Source organism: Acipenser ruthenus, chromosome 49 (genome assembly GCF_902713425.1).
Source record: "Acipenser ruthenus chromosome 49, fAciRut3.2 maternal haplotype, whole genome shotgun sequence".
Classification (NCBI taxonomy): Eukaryota; Metazoa; Chordata; class Actinopteri; order Acipenseriformes; family Acipenseridae; genus Acipenser; species Acipenser ruthenus.
Window position 1 is genome coordinate 4,889,655 of NC_081237.1, and position 13,057 is coordinate 4,902,711.

Sequence of the window (13,057 nt, forward strand, 5' to 3'; positions counted from 1 at the left end):
CGACTCATTAAAAGCGTTTACTAAAACAAATACACCTTGTGAATTTTACTAAACATGAGCTAGGTAATACAATTCAAGGGGCCGTATGTTCAAAATGCTTCCTCCAGTCTTTATGCAAATATAACCGAGGAAATTCCATTCTGAAGCAGCAAAAAATGTCCTGTAAAGGCTTACTTAAAATTAACAGGCGTTTTACCACTTTCAAAATATAGGAGTTAATTAAAGACTGGAGTAAACACTCTGACAATATGGCCCAAGGTGTCTTAATACATGAATATGGCCTGTTATTTTCATTGTAACAAATTGGCACTAACTTGCAATTCTGATTGTATGTGTTTTAAAATGAGGCTTCAAGAGACATTCTAGATTCAATTACTGGCATAATGTAAGACACACATTGATTTTTCATAACCGGTTTTTGATAATTTGCTGATGCAGTGTTAATTTACAGTCAATGTGCATTTTCTCATAAACCACTTAATCTATTATATTATTATCCATGCATTTATCCAAGAGGTGGGACACATGTGATAAATCAGCCCATCAACAGTTTCATATACCCAGCAGTGGAGCTAACATGGCAGCTGCTAATGGAATAGGTGTATAGTAGTATAATTATAGCTGACTACATGGGAATGGCCTGTGCCATGGTGTTAGCATGTAATTACATCAGGTAACAGAATGCTGTTCACCAGGCATGTGTAACGACACAGTAGTTACAAAATAAGAGCAGGCCCATTTGGTAATTACACAGTTATTACAATACAATTACATAGCTATTCATGCCGTTTGCTCCCTATTACTCTGACATTTCATTACTCGTTGGTTATAAGTTAGCAGAAACAAGGGTGAAGTTGCAGTAGGCCTGCAGACTCTTGTCTCTTGTCTGATGTACAGTATGAAGTGTATATAGGTCTATGTGGACAATGATTACACACTGACACAGTAACATGTAAATGCATGCTAGCTTTATTTAAATATGTGCTTTTTATATAAAACATACTTGTTATCTTTGCTTTCAGGCTGTTTTGGGGTATTAGGGTCTATTTTGTGTAGGGGGAGGAGAGGTAGTGAGGGGCACTACCTTCCCCAGAATGCCACGGGAGGGAGCCAGGATGAGAGTCACCTGGCTCTAATATTTAATGATTGTCAGGCAGGTATTTAAACAGGCTGTCTGTGTGAAGCCTGTGCGGAGACCTGTGTGGACAGAACAAAAAGGTACTGTGTGAACTTCAACAGTGTATACAAAGTGCGCTACCGTGCTGAAACTGAAGTTCCTTGTCTTCAATCTTGGCTGAAGGCCTTTGTTTCATTTCATTCAGTGATCTTGTTAACTCTCTGTTATCCAGCTAGCGGACTGATTGCCCCCCACCCCCACCCCCCCACCCCCCCACCCCTCTATAACATCATTAAATGCAATTACATTTAAAAAGCAGGTCTGTGATCTAGTTTAGTAAGATCATTAAAATAGACCCCATTACATCAAAGACAGCCTTCTTACTGCATTGTCTAATAGTACATCATGGTAAACAACGTAGGAAAGCATAGGAAATGCACAGTGTGGCAAGATTATTTTTTCGAGTGCACGCAGGAGCAAGCCATTTGAATTGGTCAGTGGATCACAGGTCAGTACTTAGACCCCTGATTCATCACTGCGTCGATCCAGTCCGTGTAGTGAGAGATCACGGTGTACACTCCAGGTTTCAGGGGTTTCCCACACTTCATCCCTCCGAAGGAAGTGATGCCCTCCACCAGCCCATTGCACAAGAGGGGGCCTCCAGAATCACCCTGCCGATACAGTGAAGCGTGCTCACAATCAAGAATAAAACACCCTGAACACAACTTCCCTTAGAGAAGTTTACCACCGTATTTCTGCATGATATTTTTACACTGCTTTATACTATGTAATTACCACAGTGTACCCTGGTTTGACATGTTCATTAAAAAGCTTTACCATACCTCGCTATTCTTTACAATGCTTATCTATGCTTTACAGTGCTTTACCATGCTTTAGGTACATATTGCTATGGGAATCTTTTAGAAGGGTTTCAAAACTGCATTTAGCATTTATACATTTTGCCCTATTGAGTGTTTAATAGTCATGGATAAGTTCACTGAAGACAGTCAGTGGAGTGGTAGTATTAGCAAGTGCAGTCAAAATACCTAAAAACAGATTTGTTCATTAGCTTTTTCCATTTCTTTTCTACTTATTTGGTCAGCTTTTTAGTTTTTGTAAATGACTAAGGCTGAAGGACTGCTCTAGACTAGAACAATAACACACTGGGCCAGCCATTGTCTTGAGAAAGTCTTCTAGTCCAAACATTTCTCATTGATTTATTAGGCTTCTTTTCGCATTTATACATTTTGCATGAACGGTTCAGAATGTTGGAAACCTACATGGCAGCTGTCTTTACCGCGGTCCCCCGCGCACATCATGTTACCCGTGATCCTGCTGCCGTGGTATCGCCAGCTGGAGCACTTCTCGCGGCCGATGACGTTCACGTTGACCTCCTGCAGCTTGTCCGGCATTAGCCCCACGTTTTTGACCCAGCCCCAACCAGCCGTGCTGCACACGGTCCCCTGCGGCACTACTCCCCTCACTCGCTGGTACGAGATCTTCTGAACAGCCTTGGTCAGTGAGACGCGCCCGTCCAGCTGCAATCACAACACAGCATTTCATATACAACAACGGCTCCCATAAGAGGAAAGGACCTAGGGGAGGGACGAGGATGTGGTTTCAACTGAGGGAATTTAGAGTGCCCAATTATTTTACCCCTGATTTTCTCCCCAATTTAGAATATCAAGTTATATTTTTCCCCTCACTGCATCAATTTCCCACACAGCTCAGAGGAACTGAAAGTTCTGTGGGCGTCCTCTGATCCCACGACCGAGCCAGCTTCCTCTTCTACACCCAGGAACTCGAGAGCGGATGTCAGCAAGCTACCGCCCTCTGGAGGGTAAGCCCTGCAGGTGTCCGCTCTGAGCTCACTAGGAGCCTGGCCAGTAGGGTGCGCTGTAGTGCGATGAGGAGAAACAGTCCCTGATGGTTTTGCCTCCCTAAACCACGGGAGCGCGATAGCCAATGCGACACTCACTCCTGAATGCCCACCGAAGACCAGCAACTTCACACAGCCAAGAAACGAACCTCGGTAATACAATACAAGGTCTCCCAAGCACCTCGTGTTGTTTGTTTCTCGTTTGGGAACATTAACATTAGTTTTTTTTCTCTGTTCAAAAGACTGGAGCAAACACTTTGAAAACATGCTGTCTGTCTGTCTGTCTGCTTGCGGGACTGAAGCAAACACTTTGAAAACACAGCCCTCAATTCTCGGGTGCTGAAAGTTTTAAAAATAGAAATGCAAACATGAATGAGTCCAAATCTGGTTCCCATCGACTTTAAAAAACAGTTTACCACAAGAGACACTCATACCTTCAGCAGTGTGATGTCATTGTCATAGTTTACCACAAGAGGCACTCATACCTTCAGCAGTGTGATGTCATTGTCATAGTTTACCACAAGAGACACTCATACCTTCAGCAGTGTGATGTCATTGTCATAGTTTACCACAAGAGGCACTCATACCTTCAGCAGTGTGATGTCATTGTCATAGTTTCTTGTAATATTGAAGTCTGGATGAGATTGAATGGAAGCCACGCCGAATGTCTGCTTGGTCGACTCGCTGTCACTCAAAGAATGGGCCCCGAGCAGCACTTTGTAAGGAGTGGACCTGGAAAGAACAAACACACAGCAGCACATTCACTTTCCACAAGAGCAGTTTGGATAGATTTCAAATGAAAGTATATTGACACACATTTTCAAAGCTTTTCCTCTGGCATGGAGAGAACTTCTGTTTTTTTGACAGGAGAATATTTAATGTTACAAAATGAGAACCAAAAAAACTTGAGGTGCTAAAGAGGCCTGGGGTGAATCCAAGTGATCTACAAACAGGGGCGACTGACACTGACATTGTTTATAGAACTAATAAAGGGGCTCAAGTTCAGAAAATCAAACATCCGATGATGCGTGTCGGGTTCTTTAGATTAGTTGTAAAATTGATTCTCCTTTCAAAAGAATAGTAGTTATTTAAAGCATGCTGTAAACGCTTTGAAAATACGCCCCAATAAATGTGAGCAATGTTTTTTTTCTAGTTTGTTTCACAATGGGCCTCACCTATGGTTAACCTTATAACTGTTTCCCTCAGTAAATTTGAACAGCAATCATGCTTTTCCATGGTAATCTACTGCATGCATTTACTGAAGTCTACCACAGTTTGCCATATTTTGTATGTGCTTTACCATACCTCTCTGGGCTTTATAATTCTTAACTCATGCTTTACCATTCCCTATGCTTTTACTATGAGAATCCTTTAGAAGGGTAGTTTAGCCTGTGTTTATACAGTGAAATACTACAGGCTTGCAGAGTGCTGTACTCACTGTGCTGTGTAGCAGTGTGCTGCGCTGACCACCCACTGATCAGCCACCAGGAACCCCCCACAGTGATGGGACCCATTCTGCTGCACGGACACCATGTAGGGCCTGGAGTGGGGCTTCGCTTCCCAGCCTCCTATGATCATGGCTCCACTTGCTACAGAGGAACGGGAATGGATCAGCGGCACACTTATGAAACAAGTACAGTATCCTACATGCTTGAAGTTTGCCATCTGTTCCTTATTGAAAATGAAGGACAGGGTTTCATCTTCCGATCATGCCCTTTCAATCCGTATAGGAACCGAGTTTGTGTTTTAATTTCACAAAGGAAGCACTAGGTTTCCTTCTTCAGCTCATTAACGACCTCATCGACTCAATTTCAAAGCACTACCGGACAGATTTTATTAATAAATTAAACTCATAGTAAAACCAGGAATGGATCAAACTGCTATGCAATGGGCATCTTATTTCCATCACTGGTTACCCTTTAGCAGAGAATCTTAAAGGATTCCTGAAAGTACATGAAATACAAGTGAAATTATCAGGAGGGATTTCATTCATGCCTTGCACAAAAACAGACAAACAGAAAAACACTGTGGTTATTCTAGGATGATGCAAGGGATGCAACACAAGGAATTTGCACAAGACTGAAAAGAAGTATTGCTTTGATTGTGCAAGATATGGACTCCTTCCTTGTCCTTGTATACATGTGTTACTCTTGTATAAATTTCTGATTCATTTTCAAAATGTTAACACCTATGCACTGTATACCGTGGCGCCGATAGGCAGAAGCAGACCAAGCAATTGCTTAGGGGGTGTTTATGAGTTCACTTAAGGAAATAAGTTTGTCTGGTACACAAATCTAACTGCTTAAAAAAAAAAAAAGATTTATAATCACATATAATGTCTTCTCATAAAACTCCTAGTGATTACATTTATAAACAGCAGTGTTTGCTGTGACAGTCGGGTCTTCACAGGGCAGTACTGCACACTCGCAGCGCGCAGGATTTGTAGCAGAGATGTGAAGCAAAGGCAAGATAGATTGAGATAACGCAATTTCTGTCAATTTCCTACAAGATCAACACCATATTTTAAATCTTTAAAAACAACAATTGGTTTCTTCCTTGGCCGTCAATAATAATATTGACTCTCCAGATGTTTCACTATTAATAAATTAAAATCATAAACATTATGTTTCATTGGATTGATATGAAAAAATATGCTTGAGCCAGGAATGCAAAGGGGGTCTATGTATGCAGTAGAGGGAGGGTGAATATCACAGAGAAGAGATTCACAAAAATGTATTTGTGTAAGTTTGACTGGGTGGCAGAATAAGTCAGGAGTACACAGGAAGGTCACTACAAGAGTGTGCGTGGACAATGATAAAACTGTAAGGAGAGCTTTACTCCTGGCTAGGATTCATCTCACTGTAGCCCACAGCATGCGACTCTGTCCATTTAAAATTATTCTTTTCTGAGCTATACAAATAAACATATATTTGACCTCAATAATATTGTTCATCAGTTTTATTTCTCCCTACAGTCTTTAAATAGAAATTCTCTGCTGTTGAAAGCAAGTCATACATCGTTTATTCAGTTGAGTTTCCACATGTCTGATTAGTAGCACAACAAATCAGATGCAAGTGTTGCGCTGTTCTGCTCTGTATACAAGAAGGCAGTCAGAATAATGCTGTCAAGTAGAGAAAGATTTACAGGACAGCTTGCAAAGATTTTTACTCCAGTGCAACATTTGCTCCACTTTGTCTAACTGCAAATAAACTCCAGCTCATTTTCCAAGTGAAAAAAAAAATATTCATTGTATTTCTCTTTTTCATACCTACATTGCCTATTGCTAGATTTGCCCTCTTTAAAATGTTTACAATTACTTTTAGAGAATCAGGAGCAAAAAGCTTTGATAATCACGCTGTTACTGTATAAATGAATTTCACAATTGACAGGTTTATCAATGTTTTAATTATGAATCAAAGTTGGAGTAATAACAATCAACATAAAGGAAAAAAAATTCCTTTAATATTTACAGAGATACACACACACACACACACACACACACACTCACACACACATACACACACACACACACACACACACACACACTCACACACACACACACACTCACACACACACACACACACACACACACACACACACACACACTCACACACTCACACACACACACACACACACACACACACTCGTTTCAAACAATGTAAAACTTACCACATTGCAGAGCTCCAAACAGAAGAATAAACGTCACTGGTAGTCGGTACCGCTGGTCCATGCTGTCTGTCTGTCTGTCTGTCTGTCTGTCTGCTTGCGGGACACACACAGCCTGCAGCCCCAGGGTGAGCGGTATTTATTGAGATTGAGAAAGAGGAAGAGGCTGACCTCTAGCTGACCTGCTGCTTGCGGTGTGTAGTATCAATACAATCAACACACAACCACCAAAAAAAAAAAAAAAAGCAAACAAACAAAATCCCACTTCTTCATATCAAATTTCTCAAACAGGACGTGTTGACAGAAGTATAAAGAGTAAACAGGCACAAAAAGAAAACATATTGCAGCAGCCTAGTGTGATGCAATTAAGTTTTTTCAGTAGTGAACCCAGATATTATTGAGGTTCCATAGAAATTCAGAGTACTTGCACAAAAATGTGAAGGCACTCTTTTTGGAGTTAAACTCAGTCGTTTTGGCAACATGCTGGAGTCAATTTTATCAGTGTCAATCCTAAAAAAAGAAATGCAATTCTCACTCTTAAGCTGGATGGACTGACCGATTGGCTTCAGACCAGCGTGTAAAAATACAGAGGAAATATGGATCACTTACACCTTTGTAATAATAATGAACTGCTCCCTATATACACAGCAGAGGTGTAAATAGCACACAGCCCTAGTTTACACACACTGATGTTAACATCATGTTAACATGATGTTATTTTTCAACAATTCTGTGGATGATGTCAGAACAGAATGATAATAGTAATATCTTTATTTTTATATAGCGCCTTTCATAATGGACCCCCATCACAAAGCGCTTTACAGAGGTAGGCTGTGAACTGTGCATTATATGCAGAGTCACTTACAATAGGACATTGATTTAACATCTCATCCACAGGATGGAGAACATGGAGGTTAAGTGACTTGCTCAGGGTCACACACAGTGAGTCAGTCAGTAGCAGAGGCGGGATTTGAACCGGCGACCTTCTGGTTATAAGCGCTGGACTTTAACCACTGGACCACACTGCCTCCATGTTAACTCCAAGAGGTTTCAAAGTTTATTCCTTTTAAAGTTTTGCTCTAACCCTGTAAGCTACCAGCATCTACAATAGTTTTAAATACGCTGTTAATAAGTACACAAAAATGGCTAAACTGAGAAACTGATGTCATAATTTGTCAGAAGAAATTCTACATAGTAATCTAAAAGAAGGGAGACAGAGTCTCTTCGGTATTAAGCCCACATTTTTTATAAGAGTGAAGTTTCACTGTATATCTACGCGGCTCTTTTTATTTTAAATAGAGTTATAATTAGCATGTCCTCAATATAAGTTTTTTAAACATGGGAATTTCTCAATATAGAAATCCACAGCACTGCAGGCAGTATGCAAATCCACAGCTTCTTGCACACAAGCTGTTTCTTAATGCTTACTGGAAGTGCTTGTGTTTGACCAGAAAATATAACAGGAGTTCTATGCATTGTTGCTATATAACCTTCAGTGGTGGTGTGAGTGGGTGTTATCAGTGGGGCTGAGTTTCCATGTGAAGCAATCTTTTCAATTGCAGAACTTTATTTTATATAGTGATCTGGGTCAGGTTTTAAATGGAGTTCTTGTCAACTCTTTTTTGTTTAGTCGACTCATTAAAAGCGTTTACTAAAACAAATACACCTTGTGAATTTTACTAAACATGAGCTAGGTAATACAATTCAAGGGGCCATATGTTCAAAATGCTCCCTCCAGTCTTTATGCAATGCATATAAAAAAGCTTACTTAAAATTAACAGGTGTTTCAGACTATAGGAGTTAATTAAAGACTGGAGTAAACACTCTGACAATATGGCCCAAGGTGTTTTAATACATGAATATGGCCTGTTATGTTCATTGTAACAAATTGGCACTAACTTGCAATTCTGATTGTATGTGTTTTAAAATGAGGCTTCAAGAGACATTCTAGATTCAATTACTGGCATAATGTAAGACACACATTGATTTTTCATAACCGGTTTTATTGATTTTAATAATTTGCTGATACAGTGTTAATTTACAGTCAATGTGCATTTTCATTTCAGTTATTACAATGCAATTACATGGCTATTCATGCCCTGTTTGCTCCCTATTACTCTGACACTTCATGATTATAAGTTAGCAGAAACAAGGGTGCAGTCTGCGCAGGACACAGTCGACAGGGTATTCGTGTCTCTGTGTGCCTCACAGACGCATCGTTTTTCTGATCCACTGGGTGTAGTGGGAGATGATTGTGTACACACCAGGGTTTTTGGGTTTCCCACACCTGGTCCATCCGAAGGAAGTGATGCCTGTCGCCACCCCATTGCACACAAGCGGGCCTCCAGAATCACCCTGTCGAGACAAAAAAACATGCAACTCAAAATAAAGATTCTTACTGCTTTTATATCAACTGCAGTACATTGTTTTTACTCCTTGTCAAACACAATGGAAAGCAAACTTTGCACTAGTGCAAACAGAACTGAAACCTGAAACTGTGTCCAATGTCTGATAACAACGGTAGCTACTGGTAATTGCATCCTGGTTGATGTAGACTGACTGATAAGTTTATTGCAGGATCATTCAGTACCTGGCAGCTGTCTTTGCCCTGCTGCCCGGCGCACATCATGTTGCTTGTGATCCTGCCCCCATAGTAATCGCGTCGGGAGCACAGCTGGTGGCTGATGACCTTCACTTCGACCTCTTGCAGGTTTTCCGGTTTTATCCCGACATTGTTCACCCAGCCCCAGCCCGCCACCCTGCACACCGTCCCCTCCGGAACCTCCTCTCCATCGCGCTGGAACCTGATAGGCTGGATGCCAGGAGTCCAGGTGACACGCCTATCCAGCTGCAAACACACACAACGACACACACGCACCCACAGGATAGTCAGCGGTGAGGAATCCCTGTTCATCCATGACTATAAAGCACCATCATTTGAAAAATATGTAGTACTGTATCATCCTGCAAAATAAGGTCTGAGAAGTGATTGCCTCTATTTGCTTGGTTGCATGGCGACACTACAAGAAATATAGTCAAAATTCTTTGACAGCCGTTTCGGCTAGAAGTCTTTCTCAATGTCTTCCATGCCTCTATTTTGTGGGTCTTATAATTTACGATTTCTTACTCCGACAACTGTTTGGCTTTGACTCCCCTTTAAGGTGTTCTTGATTACCTTTTGGCGTTGAGTGGGATTCTTCGTTATAAAAGTAAAGAAACCTGTTTTCTTCGGTTTTAATTCCGATCTTCTCAGCAGTAACCCTTTCTACCCTTGAACTGCCTAGTGGAGCCGGTTACCTTGAGCAGCACGATATCGTTGTCGTAGCTCATTGAGAAGCGGGGGTGAGGGTAGAGTGCTGCAATTCCAAACTCTTGTTGGGTGTCCTCTCGATTGTTCAGGGAATGAGCCCCCAGAAGGACTGTGTACGTTCCTTTGAGACTGGAAAGAGGAGTCAGAGAGAGGCAGAGAGAGAGAGAGAGAGAGAGGGAGAGACAGAGGTTTCACAATTCATTGGACCCAATAAGACAGCATTCCAGATTACTGCTATTTGAAACATTAGAAATGCTTTGATTTTACAGCTCAAGGAACAAAACAGAAATTGTGTTGCCTGCTTGTTTCTTTGTGTTTTTGTATAATGTTTTACAGGAAACCCCCTCCTAGAGATGATCCTTTCAGCAGTTGCATGGTTATACATTCTTCTTATATCACTTCATGAAAAGTTGACATGATACAATGCAAATATATTTATTTAATACCTGCCGATAAAGGCAATTGCGAGTGTCAGCACGCCCCTAGTAAATAGTGTATGGCAGTGTTGGCACTTACTCTGCAGTGAAGCAGTGGGCGGCGCTCATCACCCATTGGTCGGAAATCAGGAACCCCCCGCACTCATGAACGCTGTCCAGTAGCAGGGCTGCCATGTAGGGTCTGGAGTGGGGGCTGACATCCTTCCCTCCTACTATCCTGTCCCGCAACCCATCTCCGTCTGAGTGGGGAGAGGAATGGGGTCATACAGGATTCGACTCACTCCTGCTCTGGCTTGGGAACTACTGTGTAATTACATGGGCCTTGTGTGTCAGCTGATGTAACTACATGGCAACACAGGGATTCGTATTGACAGTATGTTGCACTTGCATAACTATATAACACTCAGGGCTCTGTTTTAATGGTCTAAACTGCGGTGGATCTTAATACCGCCGGTGTTTCAGATTTGGATTTAGATCCAATAATTTGGCTAAAGCTATTACAGATCCTGACGCAGTTTTAGCTGGGAGTAAACATTCGCCCTCCTCTGAACATTTCTTCATGACCATTGGGCAGCAGTGTGGAGTAGTGGTTAGGGCTCTGGACTCTTGACCGGAGGGTTGTGGGTTCAATCCCAGGTGGGGGACACTGCTGCTGTACCCTTGAGCAAAGGTACTTTACCTAGATTGCTCCAGTAAAAACCCAACTGTATAAATGGGTAATTGTATGTAGAAATAATGTAATTGTATGTAAAAATAATGTGATATCTTGTAACAATTGTAAGTCGCCCTGCATAAGGGCGTCTGCTAAGAAATAAATAATAATAATGTGGAGTGCATTCTGCAGACATGTTTATGGAACTGGAAAGGCATCTGCAGAATGATCTAATCTGGTTTCGCAATGATTTGGTTCTTCTGCTCAGCTAAGGCTCAGAGCCCACAGACCAGACTGTTCTAAACGTAAAACCGGACGTGTTTATAGGAAGTGAGGTTGTAGTCCACACCAATTTCCTTTCTCACACACTATGCTTGCCATGTCTATAGATTCTGTAGAGTTCCAGAAGCAGGAGTTTATAGTTCACAATAGTATCTGTTTATTTAGCAGATGCCTTTATCCAAGGCAGAGTCACTTACAACAACATCTCACCCGAAAGACGGAGCACAAGGAGGTTAAGTGACTTGCTCAGGGTCACACAGTGAGTCTGTGGCTGAGCAGAGCTGTGCAAAGAGAAGCTTTGTCCCATCGCTTCACACTCAAGGGTTTACTGTGGTAACATTATAGCAAAGAAAAGTAAAGCACAGGCATGCAAGAAAAAAACCCAGTGAATGGTAAAGCATGGTATTTACCTTTCTTTCTTTCTTTCTTTCTTTCTTTCTTTCTTTCTTTTTTTCTTTCTTTCTTTCTTTCTCTTTCCAGTCACTGCCACATCAGCACCAAATATTGAATCACAAGACAAATAAGAGCTGAAACTCACCACAAGGCAGGGCGTCTAGCAGCAGAGCCACTGTGAGCACGAGCCACTGTAGAGCCATACCGTCCCTCTGTGTGTCTGCCAGGCTGCTCTAGAACAGCATTCCAACATGAGAGCACATTTATACCAGCATGAGGCTGTTTACACAGCAGGGAAATAAAGAAATCTGCCATGTCATTGGTATCAACAAAAAGAAACTAACTTCCACTGAATCTTATCTTTATGAGATCATACATCAAACTACACTGCGCCTTGGCAGGTGCACATAAGCACAAAAACAGTAATAGCTAATTATAAACCAATGATGTTCATTATTATTATTATTATTATTATTATTATTATTATTATTATTATTATTATTATTATTATTATTATTGTTGTTGTTGTTGTTGTTGAACAATATTTTATGAAGATCAGACTTGGTATGCTTGACAATCATGCACGATCTCCACAAGAGTTAAAAATATAGATATGTCAGCACACAGTGGCTGCTGTGATAAGATCAGAAATGTGTATAATATCAGGTTTTCTAACCACAGGAACTGTATAGACCATGGACTAAAACTGAAGACCGAAACTCATCGTTACAAAAGCAGCTTTTTTTCAAGTATTTAGTACATTATTATTATTATTATTATTATTATTATTATTATTATTATTATTATTAGTAGTAGTAGTAGTAGTAGTAGTAGTAGCAGTAGTAGTAGTAGCAGTAGTATTAGCAGTATTAAACAATATTTTGAAGAAATAGTCTACATATGCTACATTGGACAAATTCTCTGGACTATCAAGGCACTTTCATTGCTCTGATGGTGATGTTTGTTAAACAACCACTTCCCTCCCTCCCTAAGAGAAAGGGTGCTCCCTCCAGTCTAGGGCAGGCTTGAGGCATGGAGACTGAACTGCTCCCTCCCTCACCCCCTAGAGAAAGGGTGCTCCCTCCAGTCTAGGGCAGGCTTGAGGCATGGAGACTGAACTGCTCCCTCCCTCACCCCCTAAGAGAAAGGGTGCTCCCTCTAGTCTAGGGCAGGCTTGAGGCATGGATACTGAACTGCTCCCTCCCTCGCTAAGAGAAAGGGTACTCCCTGCAGTCCAGGGCAGGTTTGAGGCATGAAGACTGAACTGCTCCCTCCCTCACCCCTTAAGAGAAACGGTGCTCCCTCCAGTCCAGGGCAGGCT

The 13,057-nt window shown here is 41.4% G+C and overlaps 2 protein-coding genes across 2 annotated transcripts; both read right to left on the reverse strand.

Moving 5' to 3' along the window:
• Nucleotides 1-1,397: 1,397 nt before the first annotated feature.
• Nucleotides 1,398-6,783, reverse strand: LOC117428987 (complement factor D-like). Its single transcript, XM_059015204.1, has 5 exons — nucleotides 6,666-6,783; nucleotides 4,435-4,585; nucleotides 3,584-3,728; nucleotides 2,398-2,655; nucleotides 1,398-1,788 (listed from the first exon to the last, which is right to left on the reverse strand). The coding sequence occupies exons 1-5, from the start codon at nucleotides 6,724-6,726 to the stop codon at nucleotides 1,627-1,629; spliced, it is 777 nt and encodes a 258-aa protein (XP_058871187.1). The 5' UTR covers nucleotides 6,727-6,783; the 3' UTR covers nucleotides 1,398-1,626.
• Nucleotides 6,784-8,664: 1,881 nt separating this feature from the next.
• On the reverse strand, nucleotides 8,665-12,149 carry LOC131721884 (complement factor D-like). The gene is made up of 5 exons (XM_059015205.1): nucleotides 11,882-12,149; nucleotides 10,489-10,648; nucleotides 9,960-10,101; nucleotides 9,253-9,510; nucleotides 8,665-9,017 (listed from the first exon to the last, which is right to left on the reverse strand). The coding sequence occupies exons 1-5, from the start codon at nucleotides 11,937-11,939 to the stop codon at nucleotides 8,868-8,870; spliced, it is 768 nt and encodes a 255-aa protein (XP_058871188.1). The 5' UTR covers nucleotides 11,940-12,149; the 3' UTR covers nucleotides 8,665-8,867.
• Between the last annotated feature and the right edge of the window lie 908 nt (nucleotides 12,150-13,057).